The sequence below is a fragment of the Oryctolagus cuniculus genome, chromosome 5, assembly GCF_051225735.1.
Source record: "Oryctolagus cuniculus isolate XC-2025 breed Fujian yellow rabbit chromosome 5, ASM5122573v1, whole genome shotgun sequence".
NCBI classification, from domain to species: domain Eukaryota; kingdom Metazoa; phylum Chordata; class Mammalia; order Lagomorpha; family Leporidae; genus Oryctolagus; species Oryctolagus cuniculus.
Window position 1 is genome coordinate 552,609 of NC_142871.1, and position 23,062 is coordinate 575,670.

The following is a 23,062-nucleotide window of genomic DNA, read 5'->3' on the forward strand; positions in this document are numbered from 1 at the left end:
CCAGACACAGAGGCTGCCTGCCTCTCCACTGGGCCCAAACTTGCTGGCAAAGCTGGATTCATCTCCCACATGAGATAAATTCCAGCTGGTCAACAGATATAAATGAAAGGAAAAAAAACAAACAAACAAACAAAAAAAGTACTAGGAAGAAAATATATTTATAATTGTGGAAAGCAAAGAAATGTTTAAGAATGACTCCAAATAAAGAAGCCAAAAACACAAAGAGTCGAAGCAACATGGACCATACACTGAAAATGCCAGATAAGGGTGACACACCAAGGGAAAATAAACCAAACCAAACAGGGCCAGGCAGTTCATGGAAGAACAACTACCGACCCAACACACGACAGCAACCACCAGAAAAACAAGGCTGTGGGGCACACATTTGGCCTTATGGTCAAGGTGCTCATGTCCCACATCAGAGCACCTGGGTTGAACACCAGGCTCCCAGCTCCTGCTAACGTGCACCCTGGGAGGCTGTGGTAATGGCTCAAGTCTGCCACTTGGGACCCTGATTATGTTCCCTGCTCCTGGCTTCAGCTGGGCCCATCCCCATCATTACAGGCATTTGGAGACCAAAGCAGCAAATAGGAACGAACTCTCTCTGCCTCCCAAACAAATAAAAACAAATTAATGACACAACAAAACAAACCAAGGCCTTATTGATATCTTGTGCCTTAGAACTTGACTTTTACAAATTTGCTTACACAAGTTCCCAAATGAACAAAGATGTCCACTTCAGCACCACAGCTGGGAACTTTCCAGACCAGGAAAACTGCTTCCACCATCAGTGGAGGGTAAATAAGACACTTGTGGGAAGGAGTGCCAGACAGCCATGGAAGAGTGAGGCGGAACAAAGACGCCAAAAACACAGTGGCGTATGTGGGAAAGACGTCCAGTTACTGGCAGTAGGTGTTTCTGGGAGATGGGTACCAGAGGATTCCATTTTTTACACTTACTTTTCTTTATTTTCTGAACTTTTAAACAATTTTTTAAGATGACTATCCTAAGTAGAATGTGAACAAAATATTAAAATTTCCGTAACAAGCATTCCAAACCTTGTGTTCTGCAATAACAACAGGGTTGGCTTACTGACAGATGCAAATGCCACTTCCCCAGTTAAGAGACATCTGCAGGGGCTGGCGCTGTGGCACAGTGGGTTAACGCCCTGGCCTGCGGTGCTGGCATCCCACATGGGTGCTGGTTCGAGTCCCGGCTGCTCCACTTCTGATCCAGCTCTCTGGTATGGCCTGGGAAAGCAGTAGAAGATGGCCCAGGTCCTTGGGCCCCTGCACCCACGTGGGAGACCCAGAAGAAGCTCCTGGCTCCTGGCTTCGGATTGGCACAGCTGCGGCCATTGCGGCCAATTGGGGAGTGAACCATCGGATGCAAGACCTCTCTCTCTCTCTGCCTCTCCTCTCTCTGTGTAACTCTGACTTGCAAATAAAGAAATAAATCTTAAAAAAAAAAGGGAGAGAGAGAGACAGCTATAAACATTTCCTAATATTTGGTTAATGATGTTTTATAATTTGTTCTTTGGTTTTCGGCATCATGTTAAACACAAATGTGATTTCAAGAAATGAGACTCTGCATGAGTCCAGACTGGACTAAATAGCACTGACAGATGTGTCACAGAGAATGCATGTACACAAGCAATCAAGTCACCGGTGGGTGCCACCTGATCTGATGGGGAACATGTAACTCAAAGTTAAAACAAGAGATTAACAGCTAATTAGATCTGAAAAATAAACTACATTCTTTCATTGCTGAATGGCAAGGATTCTAACTGATCATTTTTGTTCTCGCACGTTACCTTATAAACTGCTGACAGCTCTTCATCAACAAACCTCAGTAAAAGGACAACAGAAAATCCAAGCAACTGATTGGTCACTTCTTTTGGAAATTCAGGTAAGTTGATCTCCCCATGGCTTAAGTGATCTCTTATCCGGGGACCCTCCTGATGGTTCAGGAAATCCCAGAGAAAGTCCTTTCATAAAACAAACAGAAAATGTTTTGTTAGTAACCCAGGAAGAAGAGAGAGTGAGTGCCACAGCCCACACAGGGCCAGGCCTGACACAGCCTGGAACAGAAAGTGGACCCAGAGATGGAGTGCACCAGCCACATGAGCACGGCGCCCTGCTGGAGCTGCTGCTCTCTGAGCACCTGGGACCCTCTAAGGACACCACTAAGGGAGACAGAGCTGCGAGGATAGCGCCGATGCTTCGGTTAAGCTCCTCCTTCTGCCCTTACCCTCCTCTAAGGAAAGGAACTGAGGGAATCACAGCTCCTGCGTGTGCAAGCACAGCCCTTGAACTCGTGCCTCCTCAGGCTCTCCTCACGTGCTCTTTCAGAATCCCTCTTTTCTATCTTGGAAGTCCAAGTACAAAGTGGCCTCTTCCATCAACAGCCTAAGCTCAAGACCTCTCCCTCGGGTTATATGGAAGAGGTCAGAAAACCCTGGACCTAGAAATCTACTAAGACGAAAAAGAGTATTAGGCAAGAGACGACAAAGAATGTCAGATATGAGATGACAAAGAATACTAGATGAGAGGTAGAAAAGCATACAAGACAAGAGAAAACGAAGAACGTTCGACACGCTGGGTCAGTCACATTGGCTGTGGCAGAAGTGCATGCCCAAAGGGCACGAGGCGTCATGCCAGCATCAGCACAGAGGTAGCGCCTCAGTCTGCCACTTCTCGGGGTATAAACATACAAACACCCATTTACAGTCACAAAACACAGAAAACAGACAGAGCGAAAATGGCCCCACACGGTAATTCTTTCCATCCAACGCCCAGCCTCATCAGTCACATTTGACCCTAGTACCTTCCACAGTATAAATACACATGGCCAACAAGTTCAAACGCTGCTTGGGAACAGCGAGGCCTAGGAAAAGACACTGATCCACCTGCATCAAGCACAGGACCTACGCTGGAGCCATGGCTCTGCTGACAGGTGACAGAGCTGACAGCCCAGCAATGGCTCCAGCACCCAGTTCCTGAGCACAATACAGCCAGAACCAATCCCACCTCAGGGACATTCTCATCACATCCAAAAATGCAAGAATAATCGTGAAAAATACACAATACCTACCATAGCAGGTTCTCCAAGGAAAAGAGGAAGCTGATTGATTTCGCCATCATTCAAGTGTTTTGCCAACATCTAAAACACCAAAAATAAACACAATTGTGAAACTCAGACACATCACAGACACACCCTAACACACATGCACAGATACACAAGCACACACCAAACACACATACAAACATACATAGACACAAACGAACATATTTTTAAGGTCATTACACTGGTTAAAATGTTTTTCTAAACAGTGGTTGCTACATTTTGGGGACACTCCTTCATTCATTTAATTCACTTGGAACCAATGTAACACTACTCTTCAACTGAACACTATAATATATAATTAATATATAATTCAATACTACCTTCAACTGAAAGTTCTGTAGGGATGTGTGCACACAGCAAGCTGCCGGAACCCAACCCCCCCGACTCAGCCCTGCAGATCTACCCTAAGCAGACTAGGCTACTCTGTTCAATCGTCACACTCCCAAATGTGTTGTGATTAGAGACCCAGTTGTCTACCAATGGAATGAACTCTGCAGGCAAGCAGGCACATGATTAATCCACCACACTTAGCAACCTAACAGTTGTCTTAAAGGCAAGATGATCCAAATGCTCAAGTCTCTACACAGCCTCTCTCTCAGTCCCTCCTGCAGCCTGTCTGTCACCCTTCATGAAAGCACCACCTTCTAGAACCACCCATGGGTGACAGGAGATTTCTCCAACTGTAATGACCAGCTTCACAGTCACCTTTCCCCAGAATGCAGAAAACACTCTACAGTGGATGACAGGAGGTAACAGCACCTAGCAGGAGGTAACAACACCTAACAGGAGGTGACAGCACCTAGCAGGAGGTAACAGGACATAACAGGAGGTAACAGCACCTAGCAGGAGGTAACAGCACCTAGCAGGAGGTAACAGTACATAACAGGAGGTAACAGCACCTAGCAGGAGGTAACAGGACATAACAGGAGGTAACAGCACCTAGCAGGAGGTAACAGCACCTAGCAGGAGGTAACAGGATATAACAGGAGGTAACAGCACCTAGCAGGAGGTAACAGCACCTAGCAGGAGGTAACAGTACATAACAGGAGGTAACAGCACCTAACAGGAGGTAACAGTACATAACAGGAGGTAACAGCACCTAGCAGGAGGTAACAGCACCTAGCAGGAGGTAACAGCACCTAGCAGTTGAGTTACATTCCATACCCAAGGAAGACAAACGCTAATCCTGACTCTACGATGAATACCTCTAACTAATGACAGCCAGTGACATTAGCACCTCCAGGCATTTTCCAGCTCGGAGCTTCATGTCACTTCAGAAAGTAGATTAGTAACACTGGGTCTTTAAAAACATGAAAACTATATTTAAATCTAGTCTCTCTCTATTTTTAATATATTACTCCAAACATTTTTCTATATGCATATGACTTATGGTTTGTCTTTAATTTTGTGCTTCAATTAGTGTTGAAGTTGGAGACCTGTGTATGGTTCAGGTCAACAACTGGGGGCAGGCATTATGGCACAGTGGGTTGAGCCATAACATGAGAGTCAGCATCCCACACGGTCACAGGTTTGAGTCCTGGCTGTTCCACTCCTGGTTCAGCTCCCTGCTAATGCACCAAGGAAAGCAGTAGAAGACCAGTCAAGTTCTTGGGCCCCTGCCACCCATGTGGGAGACCTGGATGGAGTTTCAGGCTCCTGGCTTCAGCCTGTCAAAGCCTGGCCATTGCGGCCACTTGGGGAGTGACCCAGTAGTTGAAGCTCTAACTCTCTGCCTTTCAAATAAATAGATAAAAGAAGACAATATTTGGATGGTTTCAAGTAACCTGTAAGTGTACTTACATCATCAAAGGTGGTATAAAAAGCTGTTGACTTCAAAAAAGGAAAGAAATGAAAAGAAATGATTAAAGCAAAATAAAAGTAGAGTAACATTATTCAAAACAGGAAAAATTTCTGGGACATGGCCCCAAACCTAAAACTTTCTTATGAAAATGAACATTAACTACCCACAACTGTGGAAGAGTCATAAAATAAACATGCTGTAAAAGACACAAAAATACAGTGAACCGAGTAACCGAGCTGTGTTAAATGCTGCCCTTACAGTCTTGTGGCTGTTAGTGGTAAAATTCACAGCTGCAGACTTCTCTTTACACATCGCTACTCACACCCAGAGTGTTTCTCCTGGTGACTGGCGCTTAGGCACAAGTGAGCACACTTTAATACGCTCTCCAACAAAGGGCCTCTGTTTTAGCTGCTACCTGATGTAACCAGCACAGAGCCTGTGGGCACAGGCCCCAGGGCCACTCTCTCCTAGTCGCACTGGAGCTTCACATCTCTACAAGGGAAGCCCCGGGCAGCTTCTTTAGCTCCACAAACACAGGTTTTCCCTGGAAAACTTTCAACCAAACACAGCTTGATTATCCCTTTATCCAAGACCTTGGGTCCAGAAGCGCTTACAATATTTACTGCCTGGATTTTAGACTATTTGTACTTATAAAAGCTACCTTGGGGAGGGGAGCCAAGTCTACAAACAAAATGCACTTATGTTTCATATACGCCTTACACAGAGCCTGAAGGTAGCATTACATGCAAATTTCAGCACACCTGTGTCTTGATGGCGACCCACCAGGTGTGAGCCTCTCACCTGTGGCACCAGAGCAGCACTGTGAGTGGTTCAGGTCTCAGATCAGAGATGCTCAACCTGTGTTATTAAACGTTCTCCAACACACAGCGTCCTGGACGTGACCCTAAAACCTCTTCCTGAGCTCTCAAGCACTGCTGGGACATTTCCTGAGCTCTCCTCTAAACATTCAATTGTCTTCTAAATATCCCCACTACTTTTTTCAAAATGCTGAATTTTTTCATAAATTACATGTATATGAATTCTGTCTAGTTTTATGGAATCAGGAGAAGCGTATTCTCTCCTATGACAGACAAGCTCTCAAAAGCCACTCTTGCTCATATTCACAACTTCCACGGATCCAAAAGAGACTGAGCTGCAGAAAGTGCTCAGTAAATAATGGTACTTACACAGTCACTGGTCTATTTATAAAACATCGTCCTGTATGCACAACCTTATAAACTGACCCAGGTCTTTCTGAGGAAGAGTCTGGACTAAAACTCAGGCCATTCCTTGTCAAATTGCATGCTCTGTAGACATATCCATGTCATTCGTTTGCATAGCCAACTGACAAGTACATCATCAAGTTTATTTATAGCTTAATTTATATGGCCACACAGCAACTGAGCTTGCTACCAAACAGCCAGTTGCAAGAGTAATCCATGAGGGCTATGACGAATGAGAATCTATTTCTTTCTGCAGACAATGAAACTTCCCTCCACAACAAGGTGCTGAGAGAAGTCCATGTCCTAACCCCAGGCATGGCACCAGGGGCAGCATCAGGAGGGCTCCACTCAGAGCCAGCAGAGGCCTCCACCAGAATGCAGCAAATAGAGGGAGTGCTCATTACTGATGGGACATCGCTAAGTTTAAAAGACAATTGAGAAATATTATAGAACTACCAAAACCAATCATGATTAAAATAAACATAAATCTGACAAAAGCATTGTAATAGGAAGTCACAGAAAATGCCAGTAAAACCTTCCAAAGAAAATTTTTCACTAAAAAATTCATTTCAATGAGAAATGAAATCATTTTTAGTTTCAATTAGGTGGGGCTGGCATTGTGCATAGCACATAAAGCCACTGCCTGCAATACCAGCATCCCACGTGTGCACCAGTTCATGTCTTGCTGCTCCACTTCTGATCCAGCTCAATGCTAATGGCCTGGGAAAAGCAATGGAAGATGGCCCAAGAACTTGGGCCCCTGACACCAACGTGGGAGAACTGGATGAAGCTTCTGGCTCCTGGCTCTGGCCTGGCCCAGTCCTGGTCACTGTGCTTAGCTGGGGTTTGAACCAGCAGATGCAAGATGTCTCTGTGTCTCCTCCTTTCTCTGTAACTCTGACTTTCAAATAGATAAATAAATCTTTCAAAAAAACTTTCAGTTAGGCACAGAAAGCTGTCCATGCAACAAAAATCTCATCAACAATAAAAGCAAGTGTGTACCTCAGCAGTCAGCAGTCTTTTGGGACATTTGTTAACTGTAGCAAAAACTTTCCTAAGTCCAGTCTCCAGTTGTGTCAATAACAGTATGGCACAGTCAGCAAACCTGTGAAATTAAAAAAAGAAGAAAGCTCTACATTTCAAAACTAAATATTGATGCCAACACCACAATAACTATTCTGTGGTCTAAATATGACAATGCTATAGTAAAAGCAAGTAACATTATTTACTAATAGGAGAAACAAAATCAAAGTTTCATTAGACTACTAATTTTAAAACTATATTTCAGTGTTTTAATTTCAATGAACTATTTTTAGTAGCTTCAGGATATAAAATGTCATCAAATGCCAGCCTAACTCATCTCTTCACCTCTAAAGAACACTCGAATAGGACTCAGTGGGTTTTCAAGACATAAACATGAAGGTAATGTCACCTGTCAAGATCAACTCATTGCCCTCCTGATCTGCACAAGGTGAAGGTTTTCCTCCTGTATAGCGTTCGCTCTTACGCAAAGAGAACATAAGGGAAGGGGGTTTGGCCAACAGTGAAGATGCTGGTTGGGAAGCCTGCAAACCACATCCAAGTATCTGGGTTTGAGGCCCTGCTTGCTCCCAACTCCCGTTTCCTGGGAGGCAGCAGGGATGGCTCAAGCGGTTGCGTCCCTGCAACCCATGTGGGAGACCTGGACCGAGTTCCTGTTTCCAGCTTCAGCCAGCCCAGCCCAGCTGCTGTGAGCATCTGGGGAGTGAACCAGCAGATGGAAGCTTTCTCTCTGTTTCTATTTCTTTTTCTCCTCCCCGCCCCGTCCCCATCTCTACCTCAAATAAAAAATGCAGATAAAAATTTTTAAAGACACAAAATAACAACAAAGTTGATTGCTCTTTCATGATGCTCTGGCACTGCACACATTTCACTCATAGCAAGAACTCAAAAATACGTACAACTTGATTCTGAAAAATGATGATGTGAAATGTATGACACATGTTTAAACATAATTACAGGCTGCCTCTTCCATTATTGTATGAAGACATTCAGCCCCACCTCCAAGTGCTTCTCCAATGACAAAAGTGTGAAGGACAAGGGCGTTGAAGGTGTCCAACCACACTGCCCTCCTTACCTGTGTGACCTGAACCTGACCAACGCAGCTTCCCAGTATGGCAACATGACTTTTAATATAAAAGAGGATTTTTTCATGATTTCTTCTAACACTGAAAGTACTTCATAAGGAACATCTGTAAAACAGCAAACATTTTTAAACACAACCATACTACGCAACTCAAAAAGATGGGGTGCTGCCCTCTCAGGGCTGACCACAGTTCCCTGGCACAATGCTCCCCTCAAAGAGGGGGACAGCCTCACCTAGAGCCACAGGCGAGGGGGACCTCAGGGACATGGGAGGGGGGGCACGGACTCCTGCACCTCTGTGGTGATTCAGGGAGGCCAGTGTGGAGGGGGAAGTCAGGGGGCCAGTCGAACATACTGGCCAGAAGTAAGATGTTTTCAGAAGCTGCGGGTGATCCTTCACGCCACAGGCACTCTGGGTGTCATGATTTGAGGACAAATGCTCAAGAACGGAAAGGAGGAGAAGTGCAGTATAAAACGGCCCAAAGCCATTGGGCCATCTCTACATCTGAGGAGTCAATGAGCTCTGAGCTCCATCATCCACTGTGATTCAAGGAGATCAGCACAGCTGTGCTTGAATCCCAACGCACATAGGGAGAGTGTGAGAAGAGGTTGAGTCGTACGTGGTAACGGCTCTGAGTTCTTCAAGTAACTGTCAAAGCCACCTTGCCACTGCAGGACTTCAAGTCTAAATACTGTCGTGAAGACGCAGTAGGAGGGGAAATTGAAACAGAGTACTTGCCAGGAAAAACAATCAACTCCTCTAGGTTCCTAAGAGTTATGAGGGATCGATGTGTCAACGTAAATGTGGTTTGTTGAAGGAAACTCTTCAGTAACTGTCCCAATCCTACTGTCAACAGCATCATCATTGAACAGTATCTAGGGAAAAATAGCACGGAGATCTGTTAGAAACACAAGCTCAGTCACACACACATGACAGCTTTACTTTCCAAATATTTAAAATTTAAAAACCAAAGCATTATCAACTTGCAGAAAATTTCCCCTAGATACAAGTACAGGTATTCAGCTGTGCCATAGCTGGAAAAAACAGTAATTATCTCAGAAACTCTGGGCCCCCTCCCGCCTGGGACCTGGGTGCACCACCACACCCTGTGTGACCCCTGCAGGGCCTCCAGGCTGTGTGGGGCTGAAACCACACCCCGGCAATCTTCTCTAGCCTCACAATCCTGTCTCACCCCTCATGCCTCTCTCATGCATCTTCCTCTCTCATGAATTCAAGCTAAAATAAACTCTTAAGCAGATGAAAAAGAAGGAAAAGTACTTTTCCAGCATCTTACTTTGGAGGAACCTCTTGGGGTGATGCAAACCCATGCCACAAGATGTTCCGCAGGTTGAGTCCCCGTGGAGAGCCAATGAAGACTTTCAGCACATCCACCTGAAGCGAGAGTGCAGGTCACGACTAGAACTAGCACACCAGATGGCTCGGCTGCTGTAGAACAGTAATAGTACTAATCACACAGCCAGCACCCTGAGTGTTGCACATGCATGCACTGACCCACTCATCAGTCCTCAGAACCACCTCTCAGGGAGGCTGGGAAAGGCACTGCACATCCAAGGTCCCTGACATCGAATCAAGTGAAACAGAAAGCAATCAACACAAACTCGGCATCTGGCAGCGTGGACCTGAATGGTTAAGTAACAAGACAGCATGGAGAGCTAGACCAGTGAGGCTCCAGCCCTGTGCCCCCACCTCCAGGTCACCTGTCTACACAGTGAGCGGCACAGCCACTGGAGGAGTTCCCAGAGCACTGCTTCTGGGTTTGAAGCACCACACTGCACAAGAGCTATGAACAAATAGAAGATATTTAAATCACGTCATGTGAAGACGTACGCACATAACCAAAGCTGTCCTCATTCCTAGGAAACACTGCCACTGTGTGGCAGACGGATTAAGTCTCCTTCAGAGAACAGGTGGGAATTACAAGGAGGGTTTCAGCTTGGCCCAGCAACGCTAGACAACAGGTTCCTCACTGCAACTTCAGGAAGTCTGCTCTCCCATTAATTTAATGTGCTTCATTTACATCTTCTGGGCAAACAGAGATACCTGTGAGAGTGGCTAACAGCGTCTGGTGGTAGGGAAAGGCTCCCAGCAACCAGGCAGGAAAAAGAGCAGAGCAGAGTCAGAATCCAGGGCAACATCCCACGCTCTTCCCAAAAGCAAGTGCCCTTTAGGCTAGAGGGATCCACAGCACTGAGTGCAGGGTGCTGCTGAGGGCCAGGTTCGTAGCCAAAAGCAAAGGGTTGTTGCTCACTGCTGTGGTGAGCACACCTTTCTGAACGACGAGGGGTTCCTGGGTTTCTCCTGCCTCACCCTGTTGCCTACAGGCTGTTCTTGTCTTAAGTGACTTGATGTGCACCCTCTTCCAGATTCTGTGACTTTTTTTTAATCAATATCCAAATATTTTTTCACTGCTAGTTTAAATGATTGCCAAGGGCCCGAGTTCCCATATGTCAAAATATTAATATTCTAAGGAGATCCAAGATGGCAGAATAGAAAGGGAGCTTACTGCTCTGGCCCAGGGAAAGACAGTTTAAAAAAAGTGTAGAGAGTGCAGTCTCAGGGAAGTCTTAGGGAGAAAACGTCAGAGAACACTCCACACAAATTAGAGGGACACTGTGCACCTACACGGAAGGTGCGGACACACACAACTCAGGACCCCAGCAGCTGAGAACCTCAAGTGAGACCAGTCTGCAGCAGCCCACGCCATTGGCAATAAAGCTACAGGAAGAGGCTAGCATGGGCCCAGCTTGGAGCCCTGCGGGGGATAGTGTATCTGCCAAACTAGAAGAGAAAAAAAAGGGGGCACATTTCTTGCTCACTGACCACCTAGCACCGGCGTCCTCTAACTAGCTGAGAGGGCACGCCACTTTGAACATATGAAACAGCTGCACCAGCTCGTGTCCACACACCCAAAAACTAGCTGAGAGGAGATGCCTGAGTCTGGCTGGGTGAACTGTCAGGGAGCTGGGTGCTCAGGCTGTGGGAACCTTGTGTGCTGGGACGGTAAAAACACTGTGGCTGTGTGGGAGGGCCCAGGGTGTGGCTGGAACTTTGGGCAGTCACTGTGGGTGGCTCCACATGCTCAGGGCTGATTCCCTGGTGAGTGAGGGTCATTGCTGCAGGAAGGACCTGTGCTTATACCAAAAACTACACAGATCCTTTGTGTGGTCCTTGTGGATGAGCAGGTCAATGCTGCACCCACTGGGGCTGGCGCCCAAGCACTGGCCTTCTCTGAGGAGCAGAGGTGAGCATGAGACTACACCAACAGAACTGAACAAACCCTCCCCTCCAATTAAAAAAAAGAGAGAGAGAGGGAGATTTACCACACCCAACCTGGTGTCACCTTGGATATTCCCTTCACTCTGGAGCACTGAACAGAGCTCCCTGGCCACACCCAGCACACGTCTCTGGGTATTCACGGAGTAAGTCAACACTCCACTAGGCCACAGAGGCATAGTCCAAAGATTAAAGCCATCACATGGAAAAAACAAAACAAAAAAGGAACCAATAAGTATCTCTACAAAAGCCAAATAATAAATACAGCAATTCAAGGAACAAGAATACAGAAGACAACATGATGCCCCCAAAAGAACAAAACACCTCAATATTAGAATGTGAAGATGAAGAGACTGAAGAAATCCCAGAAATGAAAATCAAAAATTTGACCATAGGATTACTTCAGAATAAGCAGCAAATCTACAAACTAATGAAACTCATACATGACATGAAAGAAAATTTCTCCCATGAAACAGAACTTAATATGAAATCTTGGTGATGAAGAATTCAATAAAAAATTTTTTAAATGCAATGGAAAGACTTAACAAGAGACTCAGTGAAACAGAAGAAAGAATATACGAGTTAGAAAACAAATCTCTGAGCCGGCACCATAGCTCGCTTGGTTAATCCTCTGCCTGCGGCGCCGGCATCCCCTATGGGCGCTGGTTCTGGTCCCAGTTGCTCCTCTTCCAGTCTGGCTCTCTGCTGTGGCCCAGGAGGGCAGTGGAGGATGGTCCAAGTGCTTGGGCCCTGCATCCACATGGTAGACCAGGAGGAAGCACCTGGCTCCTGGCTTTGGATTGGCGCAGTGCCAGCTGTAGCAGCCATTTGGGGAGTGAACCAACAGAAGGAAGACCTTTCTCTCTGTCTCTCTCTGTCTCTCTCTCTGTCTGCAACTCTACCTGTCAAATAAATTAAATAAATAAATAAAACAAATCTCTGGAAGTTTTACACTCAGACAAAAAAAAAAAAAAGAATAAATCAGAAAACTAACAAACAATGTTGGAGATCTATGGGGTACTAGCAAATGACCCAACATAAGGGTCTTAGGAATTCCTGAAGGCGTGGAAAGAAAGAATGGAATAGAAGGTCTTTTTAGAGAAATAATAACAGAAAACTTCTCTAAATTGGAGAAAGGGACACCCAAGTACAGGAAGCACATAGAACTCCTATAGATATGACCAGGAAAGATCTTCACCACGACACACAGTAGTCACACTCTCCACAGTAAAACATAAAGAAAAGATTCTAAAATATGCACAAGAAAAACACATTACTTTCAAGGGATCTCCAATTAGACTCACAGCTGACATCTCATCAGAAACCTTACAGGCTAGGAGAGAATGGCAAGATATATTCCAAGTCTTATGAGAGAAAAAAAAAAAAACTATAACTCAGAATATTGTATTCAGCAAATATCTCATTTATGAATGAGGGTGAAATAAAGACCTTCTGTAACAAAAAGAAATTGGAAGAATTTGTCACCACACCTCCAGGCCTGCAGAAGATGTTTAAGGATATGCTGCACACAGAAACACAGCAACATGGTCATCACTACGAGAGAAGGTAAAGGCAGAACATCTCCCAGAAGTTGTAAGGGCATAAGATAAATGAGCTTTCAGTGCATCTCAAGGACCTAGAAAAACAACAGTAAACCAAACTCAAAATTAGTAAGAGGAAAGAAATCACTAAAAATAGATAAGAAATAAACAAAATTGAAACCAAAAATACAAAAGATCAGTGAAATGAAGAGCTGGTTGTGCTGGCGCTGTGGCGTAGTGGGTAAAACCACAGCCTGCAGTGCCAGCATCCCATATGGACGCCAGTTCAAGTCCCAGGTGCTCCACTTCTGATCCAGCTCTCTGGTATGGCCTGGGAAAGCAGTAGAAGATGGCCCAAGTCCTTGGGCCCCTGCACCCATGTGGGAGATCCAGAAGAAGCTCTGGCTCCTGGCTTTGGATCGGCGCAGCTCCAGCCATTGCGGCCAATTGGGAAGTGTTCCAGTGGATGGAAGACCTCTCTCTCTCTCTGCCTCCCCTTCTCTCTGTGTAACTCTTTCAAGTAAAATAAATAAATTAAAAAAAAAAAAATGAAAAGCTGGGTTTTTGAAAAAATTGACACAAAATTGACACAACATGGGCCCAACTAACCAAAAAAAGAGGGAGAAGACCCAAATCAATAAAGTTAGAAATGAAAAAGTAAATGTAACAGACACCACAGAAATAAAAAGAATCATCAGAACTTACTACAAAGATCTGTATGCCAACTAACCAGGAAACCTAGAAGAAATGGATAGATTCCTGGACACATACAAGCTAACCAAATTGAGCCATGAAGAAAAAGAAAACCTAAACAGATCAATAACCAAGAGAGAAACTCAATCCCTAATAAAGACCCTACCAAGAACAAAAAAAGCCCAGTATCAGATGGTTTCACTGCTGAATTTTACAGGAAGTTTCAAGAAGAACTAACTCCAATTCCTCTCGAGCTATTCAAAACAATTCAAAGGGAGGGAATCCTCTCATAATCTTTTTTTTTTTTTATTTGACAGGTAGAGTTGCAGACAGAGAGAGAGACAGAGAGAAAGGTCTTCCTTCCATTGTTCACTCCCAAAATGGCCGCTATGGCCAGCACTGCGCCAATCCAAAGCCAGGAGCCAGGTGCTTCCTCCTGGTCTCCCACGTGGGTGCAGGGGCCCAAGCACTTGGGCCATCCTCCACTGCCCTCCTGGGCCACAGCAGAGAGCCAGACTGGAAGAGGAGCAGCCAGGACTAGAACCTGGCACCCATATGGGATGCCGGTGCCACAGGCAGAGGATTAACCAAGTAAGCCACGGCACTGGCCCTCCATATTCTATGAAGCCAGAATCACCTTAATTCCTAAACCTGAAAAAGATACAACAGAGAAAGAACTACAGACCAATTTCACTGATGAACATAGACACAAAAATCCTCAACAAAATACTAGGCAGTTGAATCCAACAATACATCAGAAAGATCACTCACCTGGACCAAGTGGAATTTATCCCTGGTTTGCAGGGATGGTTCAACATTCACAAATCAATGTGATACATCACATTAACAAACTGGAGAACAAAAACCATATGATTATCTCAATAAATGCAGAGAAAGCATCATAATACCCTTTCATAATGAAAACTAAGAAAAATTGGTTGCAGAAGGAATAATCTTCAACACAGTCGAGGCAATTCATGACAAGACAAACCCACAGCCAGCATCCTATTGAATGGGGAAAAGCTGGAAGCATTCCCACTGAGATCCAGAACCAGACAAGGATCCCCACTCTCACCATTGCTACTCAGTATATCCTGGAAATTTTAGCCAGAGCCATTAGGCAAGAAAAAGAAATCAAAGGGATACAAACTGAGAGTAGGAAGTCAAACTATCCCTATTTGCAGATGACATAATTCTATATAGAGAGGATCCAAAAGACTCCCCCTAGAGACTATTGGAATTCATAAAAGAATTTGGTAAAGTGGTAGGATACATAATCAACACACAAAACTCAGTAGTCTTTGTATACAGAGACAAAGCTATGGCTGAGAAAGAGCGTCTAAGATCAATCCATTCACAACAGCTAAAAAAAAAAAATGGTGCAGCCACTATGGAAGGCAGTATGGAGATACCTCAGAAATCTGAATATAGACCTACCATAGGACCCAGCCATCCCACTCTTGGGAATTTACCAAAGGGAAATGAAATCAGCATATGAAAGAGCTACCTGTACCCCCATATTTATTGAAGCTCAATTCACAATAGCCAAAACATGGAATCAGCCTAAATACTGGTCCATTAAAGACTGGATAATGAAATTATGGGATATGTACAACATGGAATACTACACTGTGGTAAAAAAGAAAAAAAAAAGGAAGAAAGAAAGCAAGAAAGAAATCTGGTCATTTGCAACAAATTGGATGAAACTGGAAAACATTATACGTAGTGAAATAAGCCAGTCCCAAAGGGACAAATTCTATATGTTCTCCCTGACCTGTGATAACTAATAGAGCACCTAACAGGCAATCTGTAGAAATGAAATTGACACTATGAGAAACAATGACTTTGAATAGTTCTTGTGTTGATATTAATAGTTTTTTTTTATATTCTTTGTTGAACTCTTTACTCAGCATAAAGTTAATCATAAGTGTATAAAGCTAACTGAAAATAGTTGTTAGTAAAAAAATAAGAGTGGGAATAGGATAGGGAGGAAGAAGAGAGGAGGAAGAGGAATAGGAGAGAGTGTGGGAGGGCAGGTATGATGGGAAGAATCACCATGTTCCTAAAGTTCTAATTATGAAATGTATGAAGTTTGTCTTCTTTAAATAAAAGGTTTCTGGGGAAAAATAAATTAAAATATCAATATTCTAGAACAAAAGTGTAATATCACTTTTTAAGAGGTCAAAACTTCATTCTGGACTAAGTTAGCATTTAGTATTAATGTATGAGTGATCAAAGCAAAATACTTCCACCTGTCCCTGTGATCCAGGTTATTCCAGCACTGTGGACCTAGGACAAAGTGCTACAGGTGGCTGAAAGAGGAGGAATTCTGAAATTAAAGGCAGGAAGGAGAATACGCGTGACCACTAATGTGACTGTTTTCCTAAAGCAGCATCAGTTTTGGAAGAACCAAAACCAAGGTGTTTTTGTTTGTTTTGTGCTGTACTCACTCTGCAAGTTTTAGAAGAACAAGCTTACCACAGACTGACCGAAGACCTGGGCAAGCTCCTCAGAGGCAAGCAGATCTCTTAAGAGAAAGGGACATTCTTTCCCAATCAGTAAAAACACCTACAATGGAGACAAAAATTATGTACCAGTTGCATGCTAATAAGCCAGTTAATGTTAATAAAAACATAACTGGTGAAGCAGTACAGTGGACAAAAGTATTTAAACACCAATGTGTTGATGTTATGACCATTCAAAAAGAAAAATATTAAAAATAGGCACCAAATGATTATATTTTAGAGGAAAACAATAATCTAGGAAACTTAGGGCAACTTCAAAATAATTCAATGTTTGTTCAGATAACTTATTGGAACAATATTGAGAGTATAACACTTACATCACCCAAGGCTCGTTCTAGACATGATGTCAGTTTCATTAAGCTAAGAGAAATAGCAGGCGATTGTAGACTTTTCAAGGAGTCAAATATTTCAGGAAATAACTGTTCAGAATAAAGCATGTGTTAGAATTTACACTAATAAGTATTTCTCAATGTAATACTATTTATTGAAATTCAAAGTCTAACTATCTCAACTAGTTATTTAATATTTGCACCCAAAAAATATCTCTCAAAGTAACAATACTAGTTATTGAAATTAAAAATCTAAGTATTTCAACTGCTATATTTTCATATTTTGGAATAGTAAACATCTCCTTTATAAATGTTACAATGCCTAAAGAGTCAAGAAAAATATTTATGTATGTGACTTCTTTGAAAGGTATCTCAATGTTTATTGAAAGCAAAAAGCATGGCAAACTTGTGAATTTAACAGTCAACCATTTTGACCTATATCTCTCATCTCCAATTTTGCAATAGGTTGGTTCTCAATAACAGATCAACATGGGCAGCTGACCTGACACTTAAAGAAACTTCTCTAAAGAGAGAAACCATGATCCTTCTACTCTGCAGAAGGAAATCCAAAGTATCTCATAATTAGACTTATTAAAGTTACTACTTTATTATAGTCATTTAATGTGCCAAATGAAACAGAGAAAAACCTGACAAACAAGATTTGGGTTAGAATTCAAACCAACCATCTTCCCCTCAACCCTCCGTTAACAATTCAGACATTCCCGTCCCTAGCCTGCTGGTCCCACCACCTGGAGATCACCTTGTATCTCTCCATAGATCTCTCTTTAATTCTGGAGTAGTCAGTTTTTCTTAGCCCAAGAGGAGCAGCCCTGCACCAAACACCCTGGGGCCACTGATCCTGATAAAGTTGGACTCTAAAACATTTTTGTTCAAAGGGACATGTTTCTCAGCTCAGGCTTTGGAAGCCTTGCATAACAGCTCAGGTTTCTCACAACCCTCAAGATTTCTTCCAGTTGGAAGGCCTAGGATTGGAGACCTTTTTTTTAAGAATTATTTTTTTTATTTTATTTGAGAGAGAATGCCTTCCATCCACTAGTTCACTACCCAAATGTCTGTAGTCGCTGGAACTGGGCCAGGCTGAACAGAACCAGAAGTCAGGAAGTCAATCCATGTCTCTCACGTGGTGGCAGGAGCACAGCCACTTGAGCCATCACCTGCTGCCTCCCAAGGTGCAAATTAGCAGGAAGATGGAATTGAGAGCAAAGCTGGGCATCGAGCCCACCCACTCCAATATGGGAAGTGGGTGCTTTCACCACCAGGCCAAACACCTGCCCCAGAGACCACTTTAAAGCTGGCAAATAATAATTACCAGAGGATCTAAGTGGTATTTGCAAAGTCTTTTATTTGTAAAGGTTGTTCAAAAGCCAAACCTCTGAAAAACCCGTCCACTGGAGTGACGGAGCATATCGAGTTTCAAACTGTCCCTTAGTCAGAGATAAGAAATGTAGATGGACGGCTTCACATACAGGGCCCAGCAGCCGCACACTTCCCCAGTAATCCAGGTCTTGGTCTTAAAGGATGAGAAAACAAGTTTTAGTATCACAGTTCCATATCATGCAAAGAAAAATGCATAAATTATCATAGAAAAAGTGCTTCAAATATAAAATCTCCACAAAATCAACAATCAGCTTATAACTGAACATACGAGAAAAATATATTGGAAACTAATTACATAACACTTATCTGATTATAAAATAAAAATACATTACGTATGAAAAATACAGTAAAGTTCAAACAGGAAAAAATATTTTCTTCTACATCTTTAAGTGTAAATAAGTTTATACACAACAGGTTTATGTGCATACAACTGTCCCTCTTTATCTACAGTTCATTACTGGCAGTCAGCCAGAATCCAAAGAAACTAAACACACACCGGAGATAATGAACTTCTAAAGTTTCAATCTGCGCTCCTTTAGGAGCAGTGTGATGAGATTTTACATCGTCCTCCATTCCAGCAGCCTTGTCTAGTCCATCTACAGTGATCTGTTACCCACCAGCTAGTCACTTAGGATAGTCTGTCATGGGACGACAGTGCTTGTCTTCAAGTCACCCTTACTTTACTTACTGATGGATGCAAAGCACAAAAGTCATGATGCAGAAGAGGCAATGGGCACAAAACACGCGAGGACAGATGCCCTGGTGCCACGTGGCAATGCTCCAGGCACAGGGGAACCAACAGCATTTGCAGGTTTTGGTGCTAGCCAGTTTCAGGCATCCACTAGGACTCTTGGAACTTACCCCATACAAGAGGGAGGGCTATTGTACGTATATTGTAACTTGACTTCATTTACTTAACATTTTTAGATTATGAGATTTCTGACAATAAATTACTCATAAACTTTTTTGTTTTGTTAGTCTGGGACTTAAGAATCACATGGTTCATGATTTAAAAATACACAGGACTGAAAGCATTCCACATGGTCCTTCAATTCTTCTTCTATAGCAACTACTTTTATTAACTTCCTGGGGGCATTTACAAACACTTACACATATACAAGCAAATATAAATATATGCTATTTTCTTTCACTTAGAGAGATCACAGTATCAAATGAGTCTCCTCAGTCTTCTTCATCACTGCCTAACAGTTCACTTCTGCATTTATTGTTACTTACTGAGCCAATCCCCTACCAATGTTTGGCTGTTCCCAGATTATTAAGCCATATGTTTATTTAGCTGTTCAAAGAATGCTACAAGGATCAAATGTGATTTGGCTCCTGAGCTCATGTAGAAGTTTAAACCCCAAAGTGACATTAACAGCAGCAAGAAAGAGAAAACTTAGTACAATGACAGGTTTAGCAGTGGGGCCTTTGATTCGATCGGATTAGGTTGTTGGGATGGGCCCATGACCAAATCATGGTGGCTTTGTAAGGAGAGACTCAGACATACACACCCTTCTTGCCCCATGATGTTTACCACCACCTCACAGCTCTGCTGTGCAAGATCACCATCTCCAGATGAGGACCTGGGGTGGGAGGGCCGCCCAGTCTTGGACTCTGAACCTCCAGAACCATAAGCCCAAATAAGCCTTTCCTTCACCAGGAGCTTGTTTCACATATTTAGTTGCTCTAATGAAAACCTGACCAGCACACACTTTCAGATCCATGAGTGTAGCACATGCCTGGGAATGGAACTGCTAGGCCAGACTATGTTCATTTGAGTGCTGTAACAACCCTAATGCCTGCTCCAAAAGCATACACAAGTGACTATAAAACATGTAAAATGATTTTATAATTATGGTCATGCCAAACCTGCAATTCACACGCCTTCAACAGAGAATCACCTTGAGGCCCCGGGATCTGCATGATCACCTGCCCATCAATCCCAGCCACCTCCTGACCCTCCTGCTCACACAGGGCTCTCTCCATCCAGCTCTCATTAACCTCCCATACTTCTCTGGTCTCATCCTCTCTTCTCACACTGATTCTTTTCTCCTTTAAATCAGGCTTGGATTACAACATCCTCCAAAAAAAAGGAATTTTTTTCAGACCAAGACCAAGACACTTTCAGTGGAATGATACGGACTGATCTCTGGGTACTGACCTGACTCTGCATATCTCAAACACTCTGTGACTGTCTTCCAATACACTTCACCACTCTGAGATACAACGCTATTGATAGCACAAAGTTCTTTGACTTCAAAACCAACTTTACAAATAATGTCATACACTGAGGGAGAAAGACATGTGGTAACAGGTTCCTCTATTAGTACCTGAAATATAAAACACAAAAGACACTATTCAGTAGGACACAAAAGCAGAGGGACATTATTTATTTAAGTTACACGAAAAAGTCTATCTAAAGTGCAGAATGTACTTAGCTGTAACTGCTGTTACCATGCTTTCTGGATAATACAGCTAAACACTAAGATAATTTATGTACATGTTTTCAAATAGAAGATAAACACTGAAAATTCTTTTATTGATCAGAGTAATTAAGATGCCAGTTCACAGAAGCTCAATGTGTCTTATAAATAGGGTGCCATTCCTTTTTGTTTGTTTGAAGGTTTTTATTTAATATGTACAGCTTTTAGGGATATAGTGTTTCTTCCCCTCATACCTGCCCTCCCACCCACACTCCCATCCCACCTCCCACTCCCTCTCCCATCCATTTTCCATTAAGATTCATTTTTAACTGACTTTATATACAGAAGACCAACTCTTTACTAAGAAGAGATTTCAACTATTTGCAACCACACAGACATACAAAGTATAAAGTACAGTTTGAAGACAAGTTTTACCATTAATTCTCATAGCACAACTCATTAAGGACAGAGGTCCAGCAGGGGGAGCAAGTGCATAGTGACTCCTGTTGTTGATTTAACATGAGCTGCCAAGGCTATGGAAGCATTTCGAGTTCACAAACTCCATTGGGTTTTAGACAGGGCCATATGCAAAGTGGAAATTCTCTCCTCTCTTCAGAGAAAAGTACATCCTTCTTTGATGGCCCCTTTTTTCCACCAGGGTCTCACTCACAGAGATCCTTCACGCAGAACCATTTTTGCCACTATGCCGGCTTTCCATGCCTGAAATGCTCTCATGGTGTTTTCAGTCAGGACTTAGGGGCTGATTCTGAGGTCAGAGTGCTGTTTAGGGCGTTGGTCATCCTATGAGTCCGCTGTGTGGACTGCTTCCCATGTGGGAACTCTCTCTCCTTTGTAATTCTATTGTTATTACCAGGCACTTGGGTCTTATTTATGTGATCCCTTGACTGATGGTCCTATGTGTATGATCAGTTCCATACTTAATATGATCACTTTATCACATAAGATAGGTTTAGTGCCACCCAGCTAAATGGGTACCATTCCTTTCAGCACTCCTTTACCACCTCAGAATTATCAAAATAAGCTATTTCTTATTGGGAGTGGGAGAGCAGAAAATCAAGTAAAACGAAAAAAAGATAAAGGAAACCTCTGACTCAATATATTGAAGGAAACTAGAATGTCACCTCAAAATATTCTTTGGGGGTTGGCACTGTGGCACAGCAGGTAAAGCCGCCACCTGCAGTGCTGGTATCAAGTCCAGGCGACTCCATTTCCAACCCAGTTCTCTGTTATGGCCTGGGAAAGCAGTAGAAGATGGCACAACTCCTTGGGCCCCTGCACCCGCATGGGAGACCCGGAAGAAGGTCCTGGCTCCTGGCTTCACATCAGCGCAGCTCTGGGCGCTGCCGCCAGTTGGGGAGTGAACCAGCAGATGTAAGACCTCTCTCTCTCTCTGCTTCTGCCTCTCTCTAACTCTTTCAGGTAAAACAAATCTTTTTTTAAAATATCCTTTGATATGAAAATTATTGAGTTGAAGACAAATAAGCAGCAGCAGAGGAAAAGCTGTCTCGCTCCTCCTCATTTTCTGCCTCAATAGAGTATACAAATTCGCTTCTACTGGACACAACCTCAGACTCTTCAGGGAGGACACCAGGGAAGCTCAAGTGAACCTTAAGCCAGTAATTTCTTCTCATATCTGCTTCTCCAGTTTCTAACACTTGGAAGCCTAAAACCGTTTCCTTTTGTCCTGTTATTTCTTGACAGGTTATTTTTTATTTATTTGAGAGGCAGGAGACAGAGCCCTCATCCACTGATTCACTCCCCAAATACCCACACTGATGGTAGCTTTGGGATCCGTAAGGAGGGAAGGCCTATACTTCCGGGAAGAAAAGTCCTTGTCAAGGTCCCTGTGGGTGCCTAAAGGTCAACCAATGAGGATCAGACCCGCCTCAACCTTTAACCCCCACACCCTGAATCTATACCAGGAGCCCTCCCAATCTCTGACGCATGACTTCTCCACCCCCACTCTGTCGCCCAGGAGTGGAATCCCAATAAAATAATTGATTCGTCCTTAATTCACGTGTTCCCTGTCGGTCTCCGGTTTCCCGCCCAGTTTAGGGCCACTGCACATCCTGCCCATTCACCCTGCTGGAGGTACAGCGTCAGCTAGCGCTGGTGCAAGACCAGCCAACCACAGCCTTCCAGGGAGGGCTGAGCGTAACAGAGGCCCCCTAAGCGCGCGGTCACACTCCTGGACTAACCCCAGTCCCGGCGCGCGTTCAGGACAGAGACGAAACCAGGCGCTTCCTGGTGAGAAGCCGGCGGCCCGGGCGCCTCCCCGCCCCCACCCCCAGGATCGCCCGCCGGCCGCGGCCCACGCACGGGCCCGCTCTGCAGCCCACCGCACGGCCGGTGGGGCACGACGGCGCGGACCTTCACGGCCCTCCGCGGGACGCGCGACCACCAAACCCCAGTCCCGCACTGCGGGCGCGTCTACCCTCACAAGCTACTGAGGGCAAACCCCGGGGCGGCGGAACGCGGGCGCAGCTGGGAGGCGGCCGGAGAGGCCGCTCGCACCGGCGTCCACGCCGCTCCCGGCGCCCACGCCGCAGTGCGCCACGGC

At 44.1% G+C, this 23,062-nt stretch overlaps 1 protein-coding gene across 12 annotated transcripts in view; it reads right to left on the minus strand.

Moving 5' to 3' along the window:
* Positions 1–23,062, minus strand: part of ERMARD (ER membrane associated RNA degradation) — a 37,034-nt gene that overhangs the window by 13,854 nt on the left and 118 nt on the right. For 3 of the 12 annotated variants that reach the window (XR_016233511.1, XM_051828547.3, XM_089332410.1), the window contains exons 2-13: positions 21,624–21,735; positions 20,220–20,388; positions 18,049–18,188; positions 16,646–16,747; positions 16,282–16,371; positions 9,570–9,667; positions 9,014–9,150; positions 8,267–8,381; positions 7,153–7,255; positions 4,927–4,956; positions 3,094–3,162; positions 1,814–1,987 (exon numbers count right to left, since the gene is read on the minus strand). Coding sequence is in view for 10 of the 12 variants with exons in the window: in XM_051828547.3 (XP_051684507.3) it covers positions 1,814–1,987; positions 3,094–3,162; positions 4,927–4,956; positions 7,153–7,255; positions 8,267–8,381; positions 9,014–9,150; positions 9,570–9,667; positions 16,282–16,371; positions 16,646–16,747; positions 18,049–18,188; positions 20,220–20,388; positions 21,624–21,710 (1,314 nt within the window). In the remaining 2 variants the exon portion in view is untranslated. Of the gene's footprint in view, positions 1–1,813; positions 1,988–3,093; positions 3,163–4,926; positions 4,957–7,152; positions 7,256–8,266; positions 8,382–9,013; positions 9,151–9,569; positions 9,668–16,281; positions 16,372–16,645; positions 16,748–17,987; positions 18,189–20,219; positions 20,389–21,623; positions 21,736–22,700; positions 22,836–22,872; positions 23,027–23,062 lie in introns of those variants that run through there. The other 9 variants (XR_016233512.1, XM_089332411.1, XM_070074566.2 and 6 more) reach the window with 6 other exon arrangements.